This window comes from Macrosteles quadrilineatus, unplaced genomic scaffold (genome assembly GCF_028750875.1).
Source record: "Macrosteles quadrilineatus isolate MER2022 unplaced genomic scaffold, UCM_ALF_1.0 Scaffold_8__2_contigs__length_117827958, whole genome shotgun sequence".
In the NCBI taxonomy this organism is placed as follows: domain Eukaryota; kingdom Metazoa; phylum Arthropoda; class Insecta; order Hemiptera; family Cicadellidae; genus Macrosteles; species Macrosteles quadrilineatus.
Genome location: NW_026542601.1, coordinates 116830492 through 116850090, shown reverse-complemented (window position 1 = coordinate 116850090; position 19599 = coordinate 116830492). Strand labels below are relative to the sequence as shown.

Genomic DNA, 19599 nt, shown 5'->3' with positions numbered 1-19599 from the left:
CGCTGTAGTGTATTGCCTAGGTAGAGAAGCATATCTTCTGTGTATTCTCGGACAATACATGTCAGTACATTAATCTATCACCTCAATTTGTTTATTTTAACAGAAATACAACGGGAATACATTCTTAAGAATGAAGAATGTACAAATAATCAAGTTATCACGCCAAAAGATTTTTAACGATGATTGCGCATTATTAAATACACCCTGGAGTGTATTGCATGTGTATATCTCCTCTGTATTTTTGGGTAATTCAGAATAACATGATTAGATCTCAATAATGTATATGTGTATATTCAGATGTCTGAAATAAGAATTTGTATTAACACCCACAGGTTAACTAACTTTTTAATTTTCCAAATTCCTGTAAAAATACATGGATTTTAGTTTTACCTCGTTCTGTTTACTATTTACTGTTTTTACTCTGAATGATATGAAAGTTGCTGTTATCCTTAATTGTTAGGTATAACCATTGACTATTGGTATAACATAATCTATGGGTTTACATATAATGTTGTGAAAATATGAGTCAATTCCAATCAAGAATCTCTAAATAAAAAAAATTTCCTCACTTATATAACCAAAACTGGATCTCTTTGTTCTCCATAAAACTCACACTACCTCAAGCAGTCAGATGGGGGTAAATTAACGACGCGTCGCGAATTACAAAGTTTAAACCGTATTCTTTTATGATACAAATTAAGCAGCGGTGTAATTTAGGGCCAAATTAAAGCTGTCAAGCGCCAACCCATCGAGGTAGACTTCTGGAGTGATCGCGCCCGTGTTGAAGCGAACCGTTTTTCGGTCCGGCCGCGAGTAGCTGTGAGCAGCCCGTGGTAGGCAAGAACGCCAGCGCTAAGATGGGCGGGATAGGGAAAATCGCGACGCGCGCCTACTTTTATTTTGTTTCCAGACGACATGATTTTTTTAGGACAAATGAACGATTGAATTGTATTCTCTAATAGATTGTGGTTCTTTCGGAATTAATTTCATTCTTACTTTCACATCAGGTATATTTTTAAAACACGATTAACTTCAACTTTTAGTGTAATTTTCTTGTCAGTGACATGTTTTATTTTATTTTATTAAAAACAAATTGGAATATTTCCCTAACACATTCGTATAATATTTTTAAACATTTTTTGGCTTTTGAAATAAATTTGGATAGAGGGTCATAACAGTCCAATTAGCTCCATTTCTTACGCAGTTTTGTGGGAATCTGAAAAACAATGCACTTACAATCTGTGAAACTCCTTAAACTCGGGAAAAGTAGTATAAATTTTGAAAAAGCTACATTAATTGCAAGTAGATTATTACTTGAGCTGGTCTCAAAACAACAATAATAAAAATAAACGAAATAAAAATTTTCCGTTTGGATTGCACAATTTTCGAGGGACAGCCGGGCGTTGTAATGGTCAAAATTTGCTATTAACGCTTATTATTTCCAATCTACTATAATTTAAATTAAGTAAATAGGAATTTGTTTCAATAACACTTGAAATATTATTCAAGACATTAAACCTATAATTTTTAACAATATATCCGAAAACTTTGTATTTATTTACCTGTGGAATCCGATGGTCGTCCCCTTTGCTTGCCTATTTGTACAATTAATAGCTGCACAGGATGTTACCATCTTAGAACATTGGGAACATTTTAAAACTGAAAGTCCAGTGCATTAAAATATCAACAAACGATGGCAGAGATGATAAGACGCCCAACTCAAGTGTGCGCTGCTCGTAAACAAACAAAAAACATCTCGATCCTATCAATGCCTGGCAATGCTACCACTGCATTCACGAAAAATCCCAGATTTCGGGTTGTCATTCATGAAATTTACCCGTAAAAATCTCCAAATATTCTTCTTGTTTTTAAAGTATGGCAAATAATCAATTTGATTTGAATGAACATTGGTCGTTTGTATAGCTGAAAACAAATTTATAAATTTAATCTTAAACTTGATTGTTAATTTTACTCCTAAAGCACATGTGGAAAGGAAAGTATGTATTTTCGATAAGATCCTATATAAATACTTATTAATAAACGTTCTAGATTGTTTTCTGAAAATGCATATCGACAAAGCTACACAACCGGGACCGGGTACAGCTCGGCCAAAACTTCTGTGCGCGTGGACGGGTCGCTACTAGCCGAACTAAAACATACGGGCACCGGCTATTGGCAGTGCTGGGGGTAGTGGTGAGTGAGTAGCAAGACACAAATGTTTTCACAAAAGTACCCCCGCCAACCCCCTCGCCTAGACTGCCTAGACTCAACCAGATCTGGTCGCGCGCACAGAAACTTTGGCCGACCTGTACTCCGGGAGTGGCCGCGCGGTGGCGGCGCGGTACCGTCCCACGCTCGTTTCCAAACGATTTAATAATGACGCAATCATTTTATCACAAATTGGTTGATTTGAAAGTTAAGATCAACTCATTGGCTACAACTTTCCCGCTAGAAGTTTGTTTGTAACCCAAAAATAAAAATTTTCCTCCCTTAGTGACTTTTCCATGTCAGTCTCTGGTAAGTCTTCTATATTTTCAATTATTAAAATTCGAAATAATTATTACAATAAAAGATATTTATACTGTCAGAATCCGATGTTTATGTAGATTAAGAATATATAAGTTTTATTTGACTGGAGCTTTTCCGTTGAGCTACAACAGCGAGTAAACTGCAGCGCGCACGATACTGAAATACGCCCGAATTCGTTCTTGCCTACCACCGCTTTCCAGCACGGACCGTTTTTGCCCCATTTAGCGATCACTCCAGAAGTCTACCTCGATGCGCCAACCACGAGCCGTGTGACGGACAACCGAGGGGTTTTGAAATTCAAACAGCCCAACAAGTGTGTAATTTAATTTCATTAAAATTATGCAAAATGTGAGCGCGCTATTCAAATTGCATTAGAGAGATCCGTCTTTGTATCAAGATTCTGGAGTTATCAGATAAGTGGATGTAATACTGCTTCCGCCCGCACCGCCATTGACACGTTCAAGGTTGCGGTTTACGCCACTACTGACGATTCCACGTACGTTTGGCGACCATGGCCAACTTGACCAAATTAGATTAAGGGGTGTAGTACTGCTTCCGCCCGCACCGCCATTGACACGTTCAAGGTTGCGGTTTACACCACTACTGACGATTCCACGTACGTTTGGCGTCTATGGCCAACTTGACCAAATTAGATTAAGGGGTGTAGTACTGCTTCCGCCCGCACCGCCATTGACACGTTCAAGGTTGCGGTTTACGCCACTACTGACGATTCCACGTACGTTTGGCGTCTATGGCCAACTTGACCAAATTAGATTAAGGGGTGTAGTACTGCTTCCGCCCGCACCGCCATTGACACGTTCAAGGTTACGGTTTACACCACTACTGACGATTCCACGTACGTTTGGCGTCTATGGCCAACTTGACCAAATTAGATTAAGGGGTGTAGTACTGCTTCCGCATGCACAGCCTACAACGTTTCAGTTAAAAGGTAACTAAAAATTGCAGGTGCATTTGGCAGTTCTGTCCTTCGTACAATTCAATTTCACTTCTCACTAGTTGTGTAGTACTAATTTAATACGCAAAACGATTCTCATCGTCAAGATTGTAGTTTACGGAACCACTGACGATTTTTCGTATGGTGAGGTTTTATCCCCACTAGTACAATAAAATTCAGCAGGACAACGGTGATTTCTTCATCCCTCGCGCCAAACAAGGCCAGTTGACGCGTTTACCCCCCGGCTGACAACGGCTTGTTGTCTCCAAAGTAATTAAATGCGTCTTTTCCATTAGAAGTGTAATGTTTTTGTTTAATATTTTCAATTTATCGACAGAATGTCTCCAATTTCAGATACGACCACGAAAACGGCAATTTTAATTTTTCACCTTTGGCACTTAACACACGTTTTTTCAGTGAAATCAAACTCTTTGATATCTCTGAACACTTTTTAAAACACGCTTTCTCTTCATCTATTGAACACTTCACAATTCCCTCTACAGATTTCCCAGTTAATTTTCTCCAAGTTCAGGAAGGCGTCCGTCAGTCCGGCTGTTAACGATATAATTGTGCTTCCAAACATCCCGCTAATAAATGGCTGTTATTTATATTATATAATTACACGGCCACTGCGGAGATATCCATATTTACATAGAGCCCTGGGCCTCGATTACCATATATATAGACTATTAGGGGAAGGGCAGGTAGCTAGAGGGGGGCTTTCAGTTTCAATCTGGGCCTGATTGAAGCAAGAGGTGTGAAGCCTGAAGAGCTATTAAACCCTACAAGCGGTGAAAGTTGATTTAATTGCCGACTGTTTGAGTTTTAGCTTGTAATCGTGTCGATGAGTTTCGATCTCGTTCATTACGATGGATGAAACGAATTAGGTAGTACTGTAAAGTCACTGACATTGGACAAAATAAACAAATTATGAATGGTGAAATTGCTGTCTTTCCTATTGTTAGGTAGTCTAGTTTCGTGTTTCCAAGTGCCAATAGCGTATATATTAATTATCATTAGATATAAAAGAGGTAACTACTCTAAGAGCACTGTAGAGGATTTTATAATCAGCAAAGTTCCTCTTACTACAATTCTTACAAATTGCCAAGGAAACGACAATGTCAGATTACATTTGACTAAAGCTCACATTGACAACCTAACAGAATAGTGATACTCAACCTGAAATTATGTGTTCCATTTGACTTCTGGTAACGCAAATAAAGTAAACAATATTACGGTTTCATGTATATATTTTACGGTTTCATGTATATATTAAAGTTTTAGTACAACTTCAAAAGAAATTATCAAATACAACTAACCCAGACATTTTAGAATTTTGAATCTACTACTGTACCTGTGAATGTTTCCTACGATCAATATACTATCCCTGATTGCCAAAATTTGAAGGAATTGTACCATGCACCCCTCACCCTTTCTCTGGAGTAAACTAAGACCACAGACAATATAATACTTTAAGACCTTCACTCAATAATTTGTGTTATCTAAACTTCTATGGGAATCAATTGACATCTTCCTGCACTCTGAACTTTCATTGACCTCGACCTCTTCATGAGAGGTAATGTGCTAATTAAATCCAATCAGCCATTTCCAGGATACCATTGTCCATTAGGTGGTTCTAGGCGGGTGGTTGCCACCGGGGACATCGACGACGCATTAGCTATCAGAGGAAGCGGGCGATATGGGGATGAAAGTCGGAAGAACCCTTGTTCTGTCGTATCTGGGCGACTTCCTCGAATACGGAAAGTAGCCGGGAATCACGATCCAAGAGCTCCATTTCCTCGAACCGAGAACATAATTCTGCAAGGAAATGCTTGTTGATTGCGTTAAGTGTCTTGGATGGTATAGCAAAGAGAAGGAATGCTTATGATAGCATTATCTGAAAAGTGAAATGAAAAGTAATGCGTGATGCTTTTAACGAAAAAGTCGAAATGTGAAAGTGGGGATTGACAGATGGTCGGGAGACGCTCAGAAGCATGTCTGAAGGATTAAAGAGTGCTGAATTGTGCTTCAAATTTAAGCTGTGATTGTGTTTCTAAAGTACATTTTATTACCACAAATTTCACAAAAATATTCTTTTATGAGATGTTTATACTTTTTGTGAAATGCATCGTTTTTCCCTCAGTATCAGCTGTACTAGCATAGTATTCGGATGTCTACAATATTTGTCAAAATACTACTATGTTGTATATAGAAATAGCTTCCTTAAAACTATACTCCGAAGTCAATCCTACAAGTAACCTTTAAACATCCACTCACGAAGTATCCCCACGGAGAATTCAGTTTCACTTCATACTGCCTCCTTTAAAGGAATCCCTTGAGAACATCCCATTCAAGAACCTTTGCATTACATCTGTTGGCCAACGTCAACAAAAACGGCGAATTCCCGCGCATCTGCCTTATGCGAAGCTGTCGTAATCGGCGGGAAATACCGCATCGTTTGCCCAAGTCTGTGCTGCTCGATGGTCTTTTAATTGTGAAGCCAAGTTCCTCGTGAGACTTATGGAACACCGGAGTCTCGACTGAGTAGATCTGCGAGAAGAATGTCAACTGACATTCGCGACTTCCACGAACAATGTGTAATTTCTCTGGTGAACCTCTTTCCCGGCGGCTCTCCACTAGTGAAACTCGCCTTCTGCTATTTTTCCTTAACCGATAAAATTACTTGACGCTCGACAAACGCGTTGCGACGATGAGAACTGACTGATCTATTGAGAGACTTTATGTTTCTTTTTTGTGTTTACTTTCTGTTACACTTGCACCCAAGAATAAGAAAGTGCTTTTTGAAAATTGTGAGTCTCCTAAATTGAGTCTCTCCTTTTCCGACGGTTGTTCATCATACACACATTACAAATACTACCTACAACCATAGACAAAAAAAAAACTCAAATTTGTGTTAATTTATTCTATGGTACAACTGGTTACAACCGAAGAGCATTTATTCTATGTCCCAACCATTGACTATAACCCCATGACTCATTAAGCCAATTTGTCCTCTTTGACAAAGGACACATCCAAAACCTAGGCACACAATTGCCGTAACACTGAGCAGGTCAATGTTGATGTCATCACTTCCAACTGGTTCCTTCCCTTGGCAAAGTCCACCTGCGTCGCTGCGGGCCCAGGAACCAGTTGTCTCGGAAGGAAGTCAACCGGTCTATCTGCCATCCTTCTAATTAAAACTACATCACATTAATTTGCAAATTTGTCACAGGTCGGGAAACATGCAATTTTTATAATTTTACCTTGGTGTTGACCGAACAGCCAGCAAGGTTAAGCTGCTTGTTGAATAGTTGAATTTTGTAACTTAAACAACGTGATGCGATTGGTCATTGGTCTCGTAGCTGTTTGAGAGTGCAATTTATTTTGTAACGTTGAAACGTTGTCCAATCCAGTTTCAAAATCGTTATTTTACGCTGAAGATACCGTCGGTGTATATGAACAAAAGATTAATGGATTGAATAGAGAGTAATAAAAAAACTGCATGACTTTCTAGTGACTCTTCGGAACCATTTATTTTAACCAAGGTCATAGGACTTTACTTGAAACTGAACCGGGAACATATTGGTTATACGAAAAGGTAAACTCACTCATAACGTATTTACAGAATAGTGTTCCGTTACCAAGCCAGAGCTCCTGATTGTGTAGTCAAGCAGTTTCACTCAAACCCTTGAATGAAGGTTAAGGGCAGCCATTCACAATTTGACCTGTCAGAATCCCATAGCCACATCAATGTGGCGAGAACTATTGAACTATTGTTGTACTTTTCCCGATCAGCTGTTCCCGATCAGCTGTTCCCGATCAGCTGTTCCCGATCAGCTGTTCCCGATCAGCTGTTCCTACGTTGGTCGGAAGCTGAGCTGTGGTGGTCCCTGACGATGTCTAATCGCCGAAAGATTTGTAGGACTCAAGACACCACCATCAATCACAGTTATAGCTCCCTCGCTACCGACAAACTATTAATTACACGCCAAAGATGGCCGCTGATTCGCATCGCTCGCACCAATTAGACAGTTATTTATTCACGGATATGATTGTTTTATTGTCGGCGGCCCGTTAGCTCCTATACAAATGGCGGTGTAGTTACAGAACCGCCCGTCATCCGGTGTTCATCAGCTGTTATTTACCCGCCAAAGAGTGCCGCTGGAGTGTATTTGGCGGGAGTTGTGGTTTGTTCGTTCAGTACTGTATTAACATTGATGGTTCAGTTTGCCGCTAAGGAATGGAGTAAAAAAATGGTTAATTGTATTTTAACAAAACAGTAAAAAATATGACAAGCTAACCTGACTTAATATTACACTTTCATTTGAGCAATCGATACAAAAATAAATAAATATATAAACCAAAAACTTTACAAGATCCATATAGTGAGTCTTGAAAGGTAATAGTTGAACATGGATTGTCGATTGTTTGTACAGTCTATATTGAATATTGCTACATTACTTTAAAAATAAATTTATACTTTTTAACGGTTCACATGCATGAGGGTAGACGATTAAAACATTTCACTTGTCTTCGTAAATCATTTTCTACAAGTTATATAAAATTAATTATATCAATTACAATTTTAATCTACCCCTATTTTTCAAATTTGGTCAAACCCACATCAACATAAATCTTGTAATAACATGAGTAACTTTCGAAAATATCCCCAGCTGCTCTTTTGGCTATTGACCAATTTCAAAACAAAGTAGAAAACACCCGCAGGACAAACTGGTTTGAAGTTCCAATCGTTTACCCTCATCTTCAGCGGAAATAATTGTAATACATCGCAATTGTCATTCTAGTAATTGTGGTACGTATAATATGTCCTTTAAAATGATCAAAGATTGTTAAAATCCATTGTTGAATTAAGTTTTCAACAGTGGTTACATAATTTGTTTGGTACAATAATACTATTTAAATTAGCTTAAAGCACGATGCAGGGAGAAGATAAAAGGTTTAATTAATTAAAAGGACAAAGCGTGATTTTTTTCCTTGCTCCGATTCAAATCTTGTCTTCACTTCGTTGAGATAGTTTTGACCTCTAATTACTGAAGGTCTCTGTAATTATGCATGACCTGTGTCATGTAATGTAGTAAAGTAACATTCTAAAATGAAATCCTCCGGTCAAAACGTTGGAGAAAATTCATAACGGACATCACAACCTAATCACCAATTTATAAATAGAACAACCGTTGAAACAAACCGTTACCGAGAGAAAATTACCCTCCAATCCGGAAGAGCTGAGATTATCTAAAAAATATTAAAAGAGGAAACTCGTACGAAGACCGAATGTGAAAACATAATTGGCGCTGAGTACGAGTAGTTTTTACTCGGTGCGGGCAATTATGAAGCGGTTGTCATTAGAAGACATTAGTACAAGGACAATTAGACCAGACTAACGACAGCTAATCGTCAAGTCGGACTGACGTCTAAACGACGTGCAATGATGTCAATTGCACCTTCTGATTGAATTTATTGCATTGTCGGTCTCTTTATTAGATCTATCATTGATTTCAGCGTAACGACTTTCTAATTCTGGATAGAGCAAGTCTCGTCTTAATGAGCTGCAGTGTCCTGTTCTGATCGTTAAGAAGTGTGGTCGAGTAATCTGCGGTGGTTTATATTATACAAAAGATACTGTACTTTTAGCGGATAATTTTCAAGGGATCATTATGAATATGGTGAATTCCAATTCGTTACCACTTATTGGGAGAATATTCAGTTTTCATCTTTAGATGAATTTTGGTCACTAAATTCTTTATTCTTTGCAGTTTAAAAACCACCAACCTTGACATTTCACATGATTTTTACAACACAACCCCTTCTTTATTTCCAATTTCTTGTTGAGCATGCCTACTTCTTCTAATAAACCAACATCAAATAATTTTGAAATATAAAAAAAAAAACAATTCTCTATGTTCATAGAATTCATAATTAGTTTAGGTCTTAAGTAGTTTTCAACAGCCCTATCTCTCAATCCTTCCACTTAATTCCTTTTGAAAAGTATACACACCGTGAATTGTTGATTCAATTAAATTATACTTCTTCTAATATCTTTTTGTCTCCAAGTTCGTTAAGAAAAGTCAGTTCCTTATGTTGCTTAAAATTTGACTTTGTTAAGACAACAAAAAGTTAAACCCAGCTATAATTATCGTCATTGGGGTTTATATAAATAAACTGATATAGAAAAAGATCAGTCACTAATGACGTTGTATAGGTAATCCCACTACATTTTGCTCTCTCGCTACATTCATGTTCACTTTTAGGACAAACTGTACAAAGTACATTGATTTAAGATCAGGAAGAGCAGAGGTAAACGTAATTTCAACTAATAAGTGGCCAAACCAAAACTTATTATTCAATTCTCCGATTTTCTTGAAATCTTCTTTGTGAAAGCATAGCTTGTTCCCAAAGATCTGTCAGAATATCAGATGGAGCAGATATTTGCAGCAAATGTAAATCAAACTCATTGTCAGATTCAATCAAACAATGACCACACATCAACTTAGCAGGCTGGTATCACATTTGTATGGTAAAAAAGCCATCAGTAGCTGTTTAGGATTTGTCAAAAGACCACAAATCTGGGAGTTAAACGTGTTCCCAACCCATTGTAAACGTAAATTAATCAACATCCAAACTCCCACTGATACGTTTTATCATTCAAAGAAACCCAGTACAACATAATTTCCAGAGCATCAAAGATAGCAAGTAAACGTAAATCCAATCCATTCTCAACTTGATGGAAACAGTGCCCAAACACCAACCGAACAATTACCCTATTCACATGATTAACAACGCCAGAAGCTGAGTGTTCTCATAGATTTGTCAGCTCAGTGAGTGGCTAGTGACAGCCCGACTGAGTGTTGCAACCTAAACTCCAATTAGAACTAATTGTCAGAAGGGCAGGGATTAGTCGATTAGTCGGCGATTGGGGCAGTAGATGATTTACAGACAACATGGCTGCCCCACTGTTGGGTGACGACGGGTTACCTGCAGTATTCGGCTTGTCAATGACATGAGTCGGTGCTTGTTGATATCAATAGCTCCGGTGAAAATTGATAGCGGCAATATCTTAATGTGATCAAACGAATGAAAAAATTGTCTTTGCTATCAAGCTGTACTTGGTGTATTCCTGTGTTGTATAGAATTACTCTTCATGGTATAAATAGTCAGTAAAAGCCACTTAAAAATATAATTTTAATCTATTCAAAATGAAGCACAGTGTGGCTTCTGCCTTTCAACTCATATGAATTTAAGAACTTCGGTGGTGTTTGGAAGTTCGTTGTACATTGCAGGATGGAAATACTTGAATGTCCTTTTCTTATCCTCTTGATGAGCCATTAGGGGAAAATAACACGCTATTTAACATTGAGAGCAGTGTACCATACTCTTGACATGGCACCTCTGGCAAGCAATGCAGAAAGTCAATTTCAAAGGCAGCACGTGTTCACGATCGCTCAGGCAGAAAATAAATCAGTATATTATCTAGCGATTGACTGATTAATAGCTCAAGATTATGCCAATTGCAATCTGTACAGGGTTAATAATATTACTATTTAAATTTACAGACTTTAGCTGCTTTCGAAGTCAAGAAATATCTTCCTATCCTATTCCATAATGGATATATTTATAAACTGTACCAACTCAACAACAGCGTTATGATTGTCACTCTTAACCACCTTATCTTAGTACTCAAATGTTGTCATCTCCAATCGTATGACATTTCAAACCCTCATATAAAGCTCTCAAACTTTCTTCACTGGCATTGCCTTTTAGTTAAAAGGTAATGCCAGTGAAGAAAGTTTGAGAGTTAACCCACCACACAAAAATCTTTCTCTCTTTCATGCTCATTTTCACCATAGCATACATTTCTCCAACAAATCCACCTAGCAAATGATTCCATCCTAAATGTTTCCCTCCTCTTCGTCCTTGAACCAACTCATCCGTTGAGGTTACCTTCTTCATCCCACTAACCTCTTCATAAACTCCCAAATATTTAGCACTGTCTTAACAAGACCCGTATGTTGCAGGGAGGAACTAGCGATGAAGATAGGGCTGACGGAGGCCAGGATCCAAGTAAGTCCTACATTACACTAATTGATACTGGTACAGTCCCTAATGGCGGCCTAATTAGCCCGTCAGGATGTGGCAAATTGATACTTGCGCCCTCGTCCGGTCCTGTCCTTTTTCGTACTGTGTAATGTTAATTAATCGCACTCATTACTATATTCAGACAGACCTTGGCTTGGTGGCACTCCTTGGTCACTGATGTTTATCATGGCGTTGATTCCTCTGTTTAAAAATTTGAAATATTTTCCGGCTAGCGTTGATCACATTACTTTGGTAAATACGCGTTGATGGTTGTAATTTAATTTTGATGCAGTCTTTATTCACACAAGATTGAGATTGTGACCGGTAATCCTGCTGTTTGTGTTCCAAAAATATTAGTAAAATAATTATTGTGAATGCTAGATGAAATTAGATTACCTCACTACCTCATCATTTGCTCTGAGCCTCTATAATACTGCAGAAACTTTGTATAAGAAGACATTGCGTAATATTGGAATTAGAGTCATTAGCATTCCAAACAACTGCTTCTGAAGAAGCAATTCTTTATAATTTGTTGATTGACATTTAACTGCACCCATTACAAGTTAACCTTTTGTCGGATACAATTACTGTAATAATTTACTCATTACATGATAATCAATATTTTTCTTTTGTAGTAGAATAATGTACATATATCGATGTCTTTAGGTCAGCGCTCTTAAAAAAAGGATGTTTGTGTGATATTGCTTTGCATCGTTAAGAAATCATTTATTCGCTTGGGAAAATTAGTTTCTTATAAGTTTGTTTGTTATATTGTGCACAAATACTTAGCTTAAGTAGTAAATTATGTAAATTAAAATTGAGCGCAACAACAAACTTTACAAAATTTCATGTCTTAATTTTTAAGGTCCATATTTTAATTTGTATACACTGTTGCGATGCATAGTAGGAAAAGTATTTACGAGTAGATAGAACTTTTTTTGTTATAATATACACTTCTTCAACATTTAAATTTATAATCGTTATTATGGACAACCTACTGCAGCTATGAGTGGGAAAAATTCTTAGAAAACACTAAGAAACAAGATATTTATAAGAAATGTTGATTTATTCGGACTGTTATAACGTCGTGAGTATTTTAATAAAATTTGAGTCGACTCTTTTAAAGTCATCGGAAATTATGACTGTTATTCTGTCCTGCAAGTTCAACAAAACTTGCAGCATGTTCTTCACACGACCGCCACCTTGTCGAGCAAGAACAACCTCCAGGAAATGTTTACAGAGTTCTCAGGACTTTACTCAATTTCTGGATTTGTTTTCCGACGCAAAAACACTCCGATTATCGCCATACCGCGTTGCGTGCGTCGCTGGAACGTTGATGAACTTGACTAATTAGATTTGCCGTCCATCCGACGTCTGTGGTGGCAGCGACATGCCGAGAGGGAAAAACTTTTATTGGTGCGCTACTGTCAGGATTGCAGCGGGGTTCTTGTACTGTACTAGAACACTCGCCTTCAATGTCCTTGCTCAGAGTGATGCAACTTGTTGAAACGATCAAATGATAGCACTAGGCATTTCAACCTTCCATGTCCTTTCACTAAGAAACTCATCTTTTAATGTAAGTGATCATTTATAAGTGAAGTGGTATTGAGGGATCACCCTTGAAACAATAAAATGATGCAGCATGAAGATCAAGTTTCTATGTCCTTGCTCACATAAGTGATCAAACTTCTTGAAATTAGCCCTAGTCTACTCACTTGTCAGCGTCCTTGCTAAAAAGTGATCTCAATCCAAACGGTAGCATTATTTGGTAGCTGAGTGGTTAGTGCTCGTATAGTGACCAGATTTGCACGGTTCAGGTAAAATATTATTTTGATAGTTTTAATCTGGACATAGCTGCTCTTGATCATCGAGATTTTATAAATTACCCTGGCTAAAAGCCATCGTTGTCATCAAGAGAGCATCTCTCTTCACTCTTAAATACATCGTTATACATACCCTCCATATTCAAATTGTACTTACATCAAGATAGCATTATACAAACTAGTGGATCAAAAGATTTGTTAGAAGATCAGGGAAAGGAGAGGAAAATAGTCAATCCCATCAACTTAGACCAACCAAGGTCCAAACGGAAACTTGAACCAGCCGTTCTTGGTGGGTTTTCAATAATAATTGGCACTGGCTAAAGAAACAGGCGATCTTAGGTCGTCATGACGCTACACATTTCATCTCACTATATTACACACTCTGCATTCATACTTGGCTAAAAAATACACTAAATACGCTACTGAATTGACGAAGTTGGTGTGGGAAAATTTAGTACAAATCCGCCTCCAGACTTCTGTCTACCGTACTCTCGACCGCAATACCATTGAACCCGGACAACAGTAATCTAAGCAATAAAATTCCGGACCAGAAGTGAGTGTTTTTGACAGGAGTTGTAGCTAGTCTACCTACCACGCGCACCCACATTAGGCTCTCTTCGGGTTTAATTGATTTGATATGTGTTTCCGAGTTAATGGGTTAGCGTGCATTAGTAATCTGGCCCCACTCCGGCTCTGATAGGCGGCGCCGGCGCTCAGCGCTCAGTCTAGCGCCGTCGTGGTCCGTGGTCGCTGAAACTTGGACAGCTGTTGACGTAAACAACTGTTGGAGGAGATAATATTTTACTTAAGTGAACACAAACTCTTGCAACCCATCTTGTAGGATTTAAATCGCATTAGTTCATCACTAGGAGCGAAAGTGGCTATTTTTGGTATACTTTTGTGTTTTACAAGCAAGGCACATCCTCGCTTGGAAATACGATCAAGTACCAAAAAAGACACTTTCGCTCCGTTTCAGGAACAACTATTTTCATCATTCTGCGGAAATAACCTTCTAATCCTTACAAAATTAGACCACATAATTTGGAGGTTATACAAAGTCACCATCGATGTTTACATTTCTGTTGTTTACAAACAAAACTTAAAAATAACGTGTGCTTAACAACATAATGTACCAAAAACCAATTTTCATTACACTGTCTCACGGATCGTTTTGAGTCCTTAAAGATAGCTTTTTGCGAACTAGTCCTTAAAACTTACGGATTCGAATCATATGGTTATGTCAAAGCTTATCTCATAAACAAATCAGCTGTTCTGATCCTTTAAAATGCTTCAACAATATATAAACAAACTTTGTTTATTTCTTACAAAACCTAATTTTAACCTAAATTAGGTTTTGGCAATATTATGTATTTTCTGCTATAATATATGACAATGTAATGAAAAATATTGTTTGTAACTCGTCCTAAAATGCTTTTTTGTGACTTAATCGAATTTCCGAAGCCTCGTCCGTTAAACACGATATCCTCCCAAAAAAACCTACTTTAGAGACAAGTAACTAAAACTACTATTTGATGTTAGCGAACAGAAAAAATTACCATATGTTTTTTCTGTTCCCTATTTGAAGTTACCCGAAAACTATGACTTTGTGGACGATTGAAAACTAAAAGCGGCTGCGTTTCGGACAGTATGATGAAAAATTCTGCTGATTTCTCATGCATGGGTTTCAAGGACCTTTTTAAACAGTATAAAGTAACTTTTTAGGTAAAGCAATGTATAATGTCTTCAATATTTTGTAATAAGAGCGTAACCAACAGATAATACTTTAATTCTTTGAGATTTATACTTCGGCACATTTTGTTCAACATTCTTATTTAAAGGATTTTTGGTAACATTTGCTACTAACTGAATTTTCAGTTTTAAAGAACTTTCGTGTAAAAAAGTTAAATACATTTTTCTATTAAATTTGTATTGACTTTCTCCACGCTGATGGTATTATTTTACGTTTCTTTAGGACAGTGTTCCTAACACCTATCTACTCGTTATCTCATGTCAACTATTAGCATAATTAATTGATATCCCAAAGAAATATAATCTGGATTTATAGTTGATCCCACTTCAGATCGGACAAGCAACCTTCACATTTCAAAGTGAGTACTAAAACCACTAGGCTACCCAGACAATTATTGCAGTTAGAAAAATGTTTGAAGAAACACTTGTTACAGCTCTTAAGTATCTACAAGGTTTTGGGGTTGTAGTTGAAGTTAGTAAAGAACAAAATAATTGGCAGATTACGTGAAATAAGGATTTTATTACATGTTAGCTAAAGCGTTGATTACTGCCCTATTTTTCTCTACGATTCCTCAGATGGTCTCCAAAGTTCTTGGCCATGGCCATTGCCCCTTCCCCGGGTGTTCTTGGACCATGGAAATTACCAAAACATTCACACGGCTCCACGAATGTTCCTGGAACCTCTGCCCCAGCGGCGGTGTTTATACAAGTAAATGGAGCCATTACACAATTACCTCCCAAGTAATATTGATTATCCTCATTTGATTTTTCGCATAGTCGTTAGGAAAAGATAATTGTATAATTTCTTAAATACGGACTACTGAGTTTTTTTTCTCGTCAAAAGACTGGGGGTTTTCACTTGGAGATCTAAGAATTTATAAGAATTTGTATATAGTGGTTATACTACGATGAAGACCGACAAGAATTTTAGACGTGTTACATTTTTGTTAGGTAGGTTAAAATGGATAAAATAGGTTAGGTCAGGTATTAAATCCAACTCTATACAACACAAAGGTGATGTTAGTTAATCAAAGTTTATGTTGCAATTTAATTACCAATGTTCATGGTATAGTTTGATACAAGTTTCTCACATTTTCCTGCTCTTTAAGGTTTAATTCCGATTTTCACAACAGTGTTGTGGAAGACTTTGCCTACTGTAACACTTGTCTTGAACTAATTGACCAACTCCTAGGTCATTATTGTCTCATTTGCCACCCAACCGTTCCAATACTCAATTGATCAACAGTTACCGGAGTAACGGCTCCATCAAAATCCCTAGTTCAGCCTCCAGGACAGCGACCTGGGAGACATATGGCGGCACCGGAAGTGGTTAGCAGTGGTCCCAAGGTGTCCTTGCAATCTTGTCCTCTAATCACCACTATCAGCCCGCGGACGTCCTCTATTGCATTAGAACCCATCAGTCTATTGATTGGCGTCACGCTCAGTGATCTTCATTACTTTGGCAATCAGCTGTTCGTTATTGATTTACAGTTAATCACCATCTTTCTCGGCCATTGGCTTCGACACGTTAGCCTTTGATTGTGTCAATTTGATACTATTATTGTAATTTGTGGTAAGAGTGGACTGGAGTTGTTTAAATTGGAGCGTTAATTTATTTTACTATTAGGAAAATCGAAGAAAATGCTTATTGCAGATATTTTCAACCCAACGTTGAAAATGTTTTCAAAATTAGGTTACATGCGAGAAAAGTTACTGTTCCTTCAAATTTGAAGTAATCTTCATCAAATTCTTTCTTATTTTGATTTCCTTGATGTGTTAGGGGGGAACTAGTGACTATGTAATGTTATACCATTCATTTATTTTTTTGTGACTTCAAAACTTTCCATCTCGAACTATAAATTTCTTGATGGCTGATGGTCAATTTAGAGACTGAAACACGCGAATTTTGCCATATTCACAAAGAAATTAAAGGAATAAAATAAAGTCTGATAACAACACATGATGGTCTATGAAAAACTATTGACCTTGTAAGGTTGTACCCACGAAGATTGTCAAATTATTTCTTCCTTGGGGAAATCATATCTTTCTATCCTGAACTAGAAATTTCTCGATGGCTCGAGTGCCAATGCGTGATAGAAACGGAAACGCAACGCAGCCTTTGTCATATTATTACATTCTCTACAGAGCTTATTGACTTGTCACAGTCAGTTTCTAATGCCAAACCGTAGTTAGATGGTAATTTTCCGGCAGTTGTGTATTTTGCTGTCAAATTATCCACACGTGCTGCTAGGAATTCTGAGAACCTTCAACAAGCCGTGGCGTCCTCCTTCAAGCTCTTCCAACTCTTCCATACTCTGCCACTGTCATACTCTGCCACTGTCATACTCTGCCACTGTCATACTTTAGTATTCATCTCATCACGAAGCAAATTGCATCAAACTGACGAATAATTCAACCAGAATCCTTGAGGAAGAAATTATTTAAGTTTTTTCCGCCATGTAGTCCTTGTGGTTCGGAAACAACTGACTACGGAAAAGTATTTCGACGTTGAGTGTTTTCTCTGTATACTTTGTTTGAGTTTGAATGAATATAGGCCATTTAAAATCATAAGGCCTTTAGGTGGCCTCATAGTAAAAAGTATAATATTATTAGGGAGATGATTAAATCCATCATTTTAACCTTGTCAAAAACGCTTTCTTTTAAGAAAGTTAAACATCTTTCATATCAATTGTTATAAAGGAACAGAAATATAATGGAACATCTTATTACGAAAAATCATTTGGATTTGCCTATAAAATCCATGAAATAAGTGCAATGAATCATAATGAAATTCCATTGGGTTTATTTGGTTTCATTAAAGCTTTAATAGTGACCCAGCTGACGCACAGGCAGCACTTGCCTATGTCTGCTGATTTCATAAAATACATAAAATAAAGTAGTACGGAGATATGTGCTGTTAATAAAAGGGGTTTATGTTTTACACAGAATATTTAGCTGTTAACACCCATTAACTTTTTAAAATACGTTATCGTTTTTTAATTAGATTGCAAATACCATACTACATACACCTATGAGACTCGATTTATTTTATTAGGTTATTAATAAATTTGGTTTTCTATCAGAATTAGGGGAAAATATTAGTTTTAAACCACATTTTATATTGGATCACATGATTTAGTAAAGAAAAACAATTTTAGTACTTACATAAACTATCATCTACTTTTCCATAACTTTTAAGCATACTTTCTTGAAAATAGCGCAGTTGTATGTTGAAGAATTTGTATGTTCTGTATTGACATACGAGTTTAATAAACTGTCATCCTTTTAGCGATATGACACTGATTTAAATTTGTCATTTAATAAATCACGAATCTTCAATAACATACAGAATGTCTTTAAACTTTTCTGTATACTCTAACTAGAATGTTATTTATCGTGGGTTTGGTTGAACAAATACTTATCGCGGAGTATGTTTCGCAGTCATCACATACTTCCGGTATCAACTTTACATAATTTACCCATCGGTATTAATTTGGTCGCTAATTTAATTAACATATAAAATGCGAGGTAGTTTGTTGCAGGAAGCATTGATTGCAATCTTAAGGATTAATGTATAAAAATATGCTTTTCGTGATACTATGTAACCGTTGAGAAAAATGGCTACTTAAAACATTATTATGAAAACATTTTAATTCGACACCAATAAACCGTATGACAATAAATAAATACATTGAAGACATTAATAGCTATATTTTAGGTAATACTACTAGGCCTTTTCTATGACGTAGTGATTTTACTACAGTATAGTCATAAGGTTGTTTTGAAGATGGTCAAATAAATCCATAAATCCGAAATTGATCTTTATCTAAACATCTTGGTGTAAAGTACTGAACTAAAGGAATGTAAAATATCCATAAATCCCAAATTTATCTTTATCTAAACTTCTTGGGGTCTAGTGCTGAACTAAACGAAAATATTGTAATATACCCCTTATTACTTTATCTACAGTAGATCATGAAATCTTACTTCATATTTCGAAGATGCTATGCCATCAACCTTATCGTTGATTTGAGTTTCCCAGCCCTGATGTTAGCTATGTTAGTTTTTGCTAGATTATCTACGTGCCTACATGTAAAATTCCCTTGTTCTTGTCATGAATTTTATATGTTGTATTGACTTGGTCGAGTAATATCATTTCCAAAACAGTTTCAGCTATACATCATTTTGTTAGGTTTACGAAGGCTAGAATTGAATTAGGTTAGGTTTGTTTGTCTTTTGTAAGGTTGGTCTTACATTAATCTATATTATAGACTTCCAAGGTTGCGGAAGATTGTTAAATCCAGGTCGGGTGATAACCGTGTCGTTGAAATAGTGAAATAGCGAATAAAGGCCAACGTTTCTGATGCGTACCAGCTTTCTATCTTCAGGGAAAACTACTCTTCAACTGATGCTATGCCCGATGCTATGTTACGTTAGCATAGGTTATGT

General features: G+C 37.0%; 1 protein-coding gene across 1 annotated transcript in view; it reads left to right on the top strand.

Annotated features, from left to right (window-relative positions):
• LOC129000854 (homeobox protein aristaless-like) overlaps positions 1–19599 on the top strand; it is a 119867-nt gene that overhangs the window by 89718 nt on the left and 10550 nt on the right. Inside the window, exon 3 of the mRNA XM_054427903.1 lies at positions 11518–11563. Within this exon, the coding sequence (XP_054283878.1) occupies positions 11518–11563 (46 nt within the window). The remainder of the gene's footprint in view (positions 1–11517; positions 11564–19599) is intronic.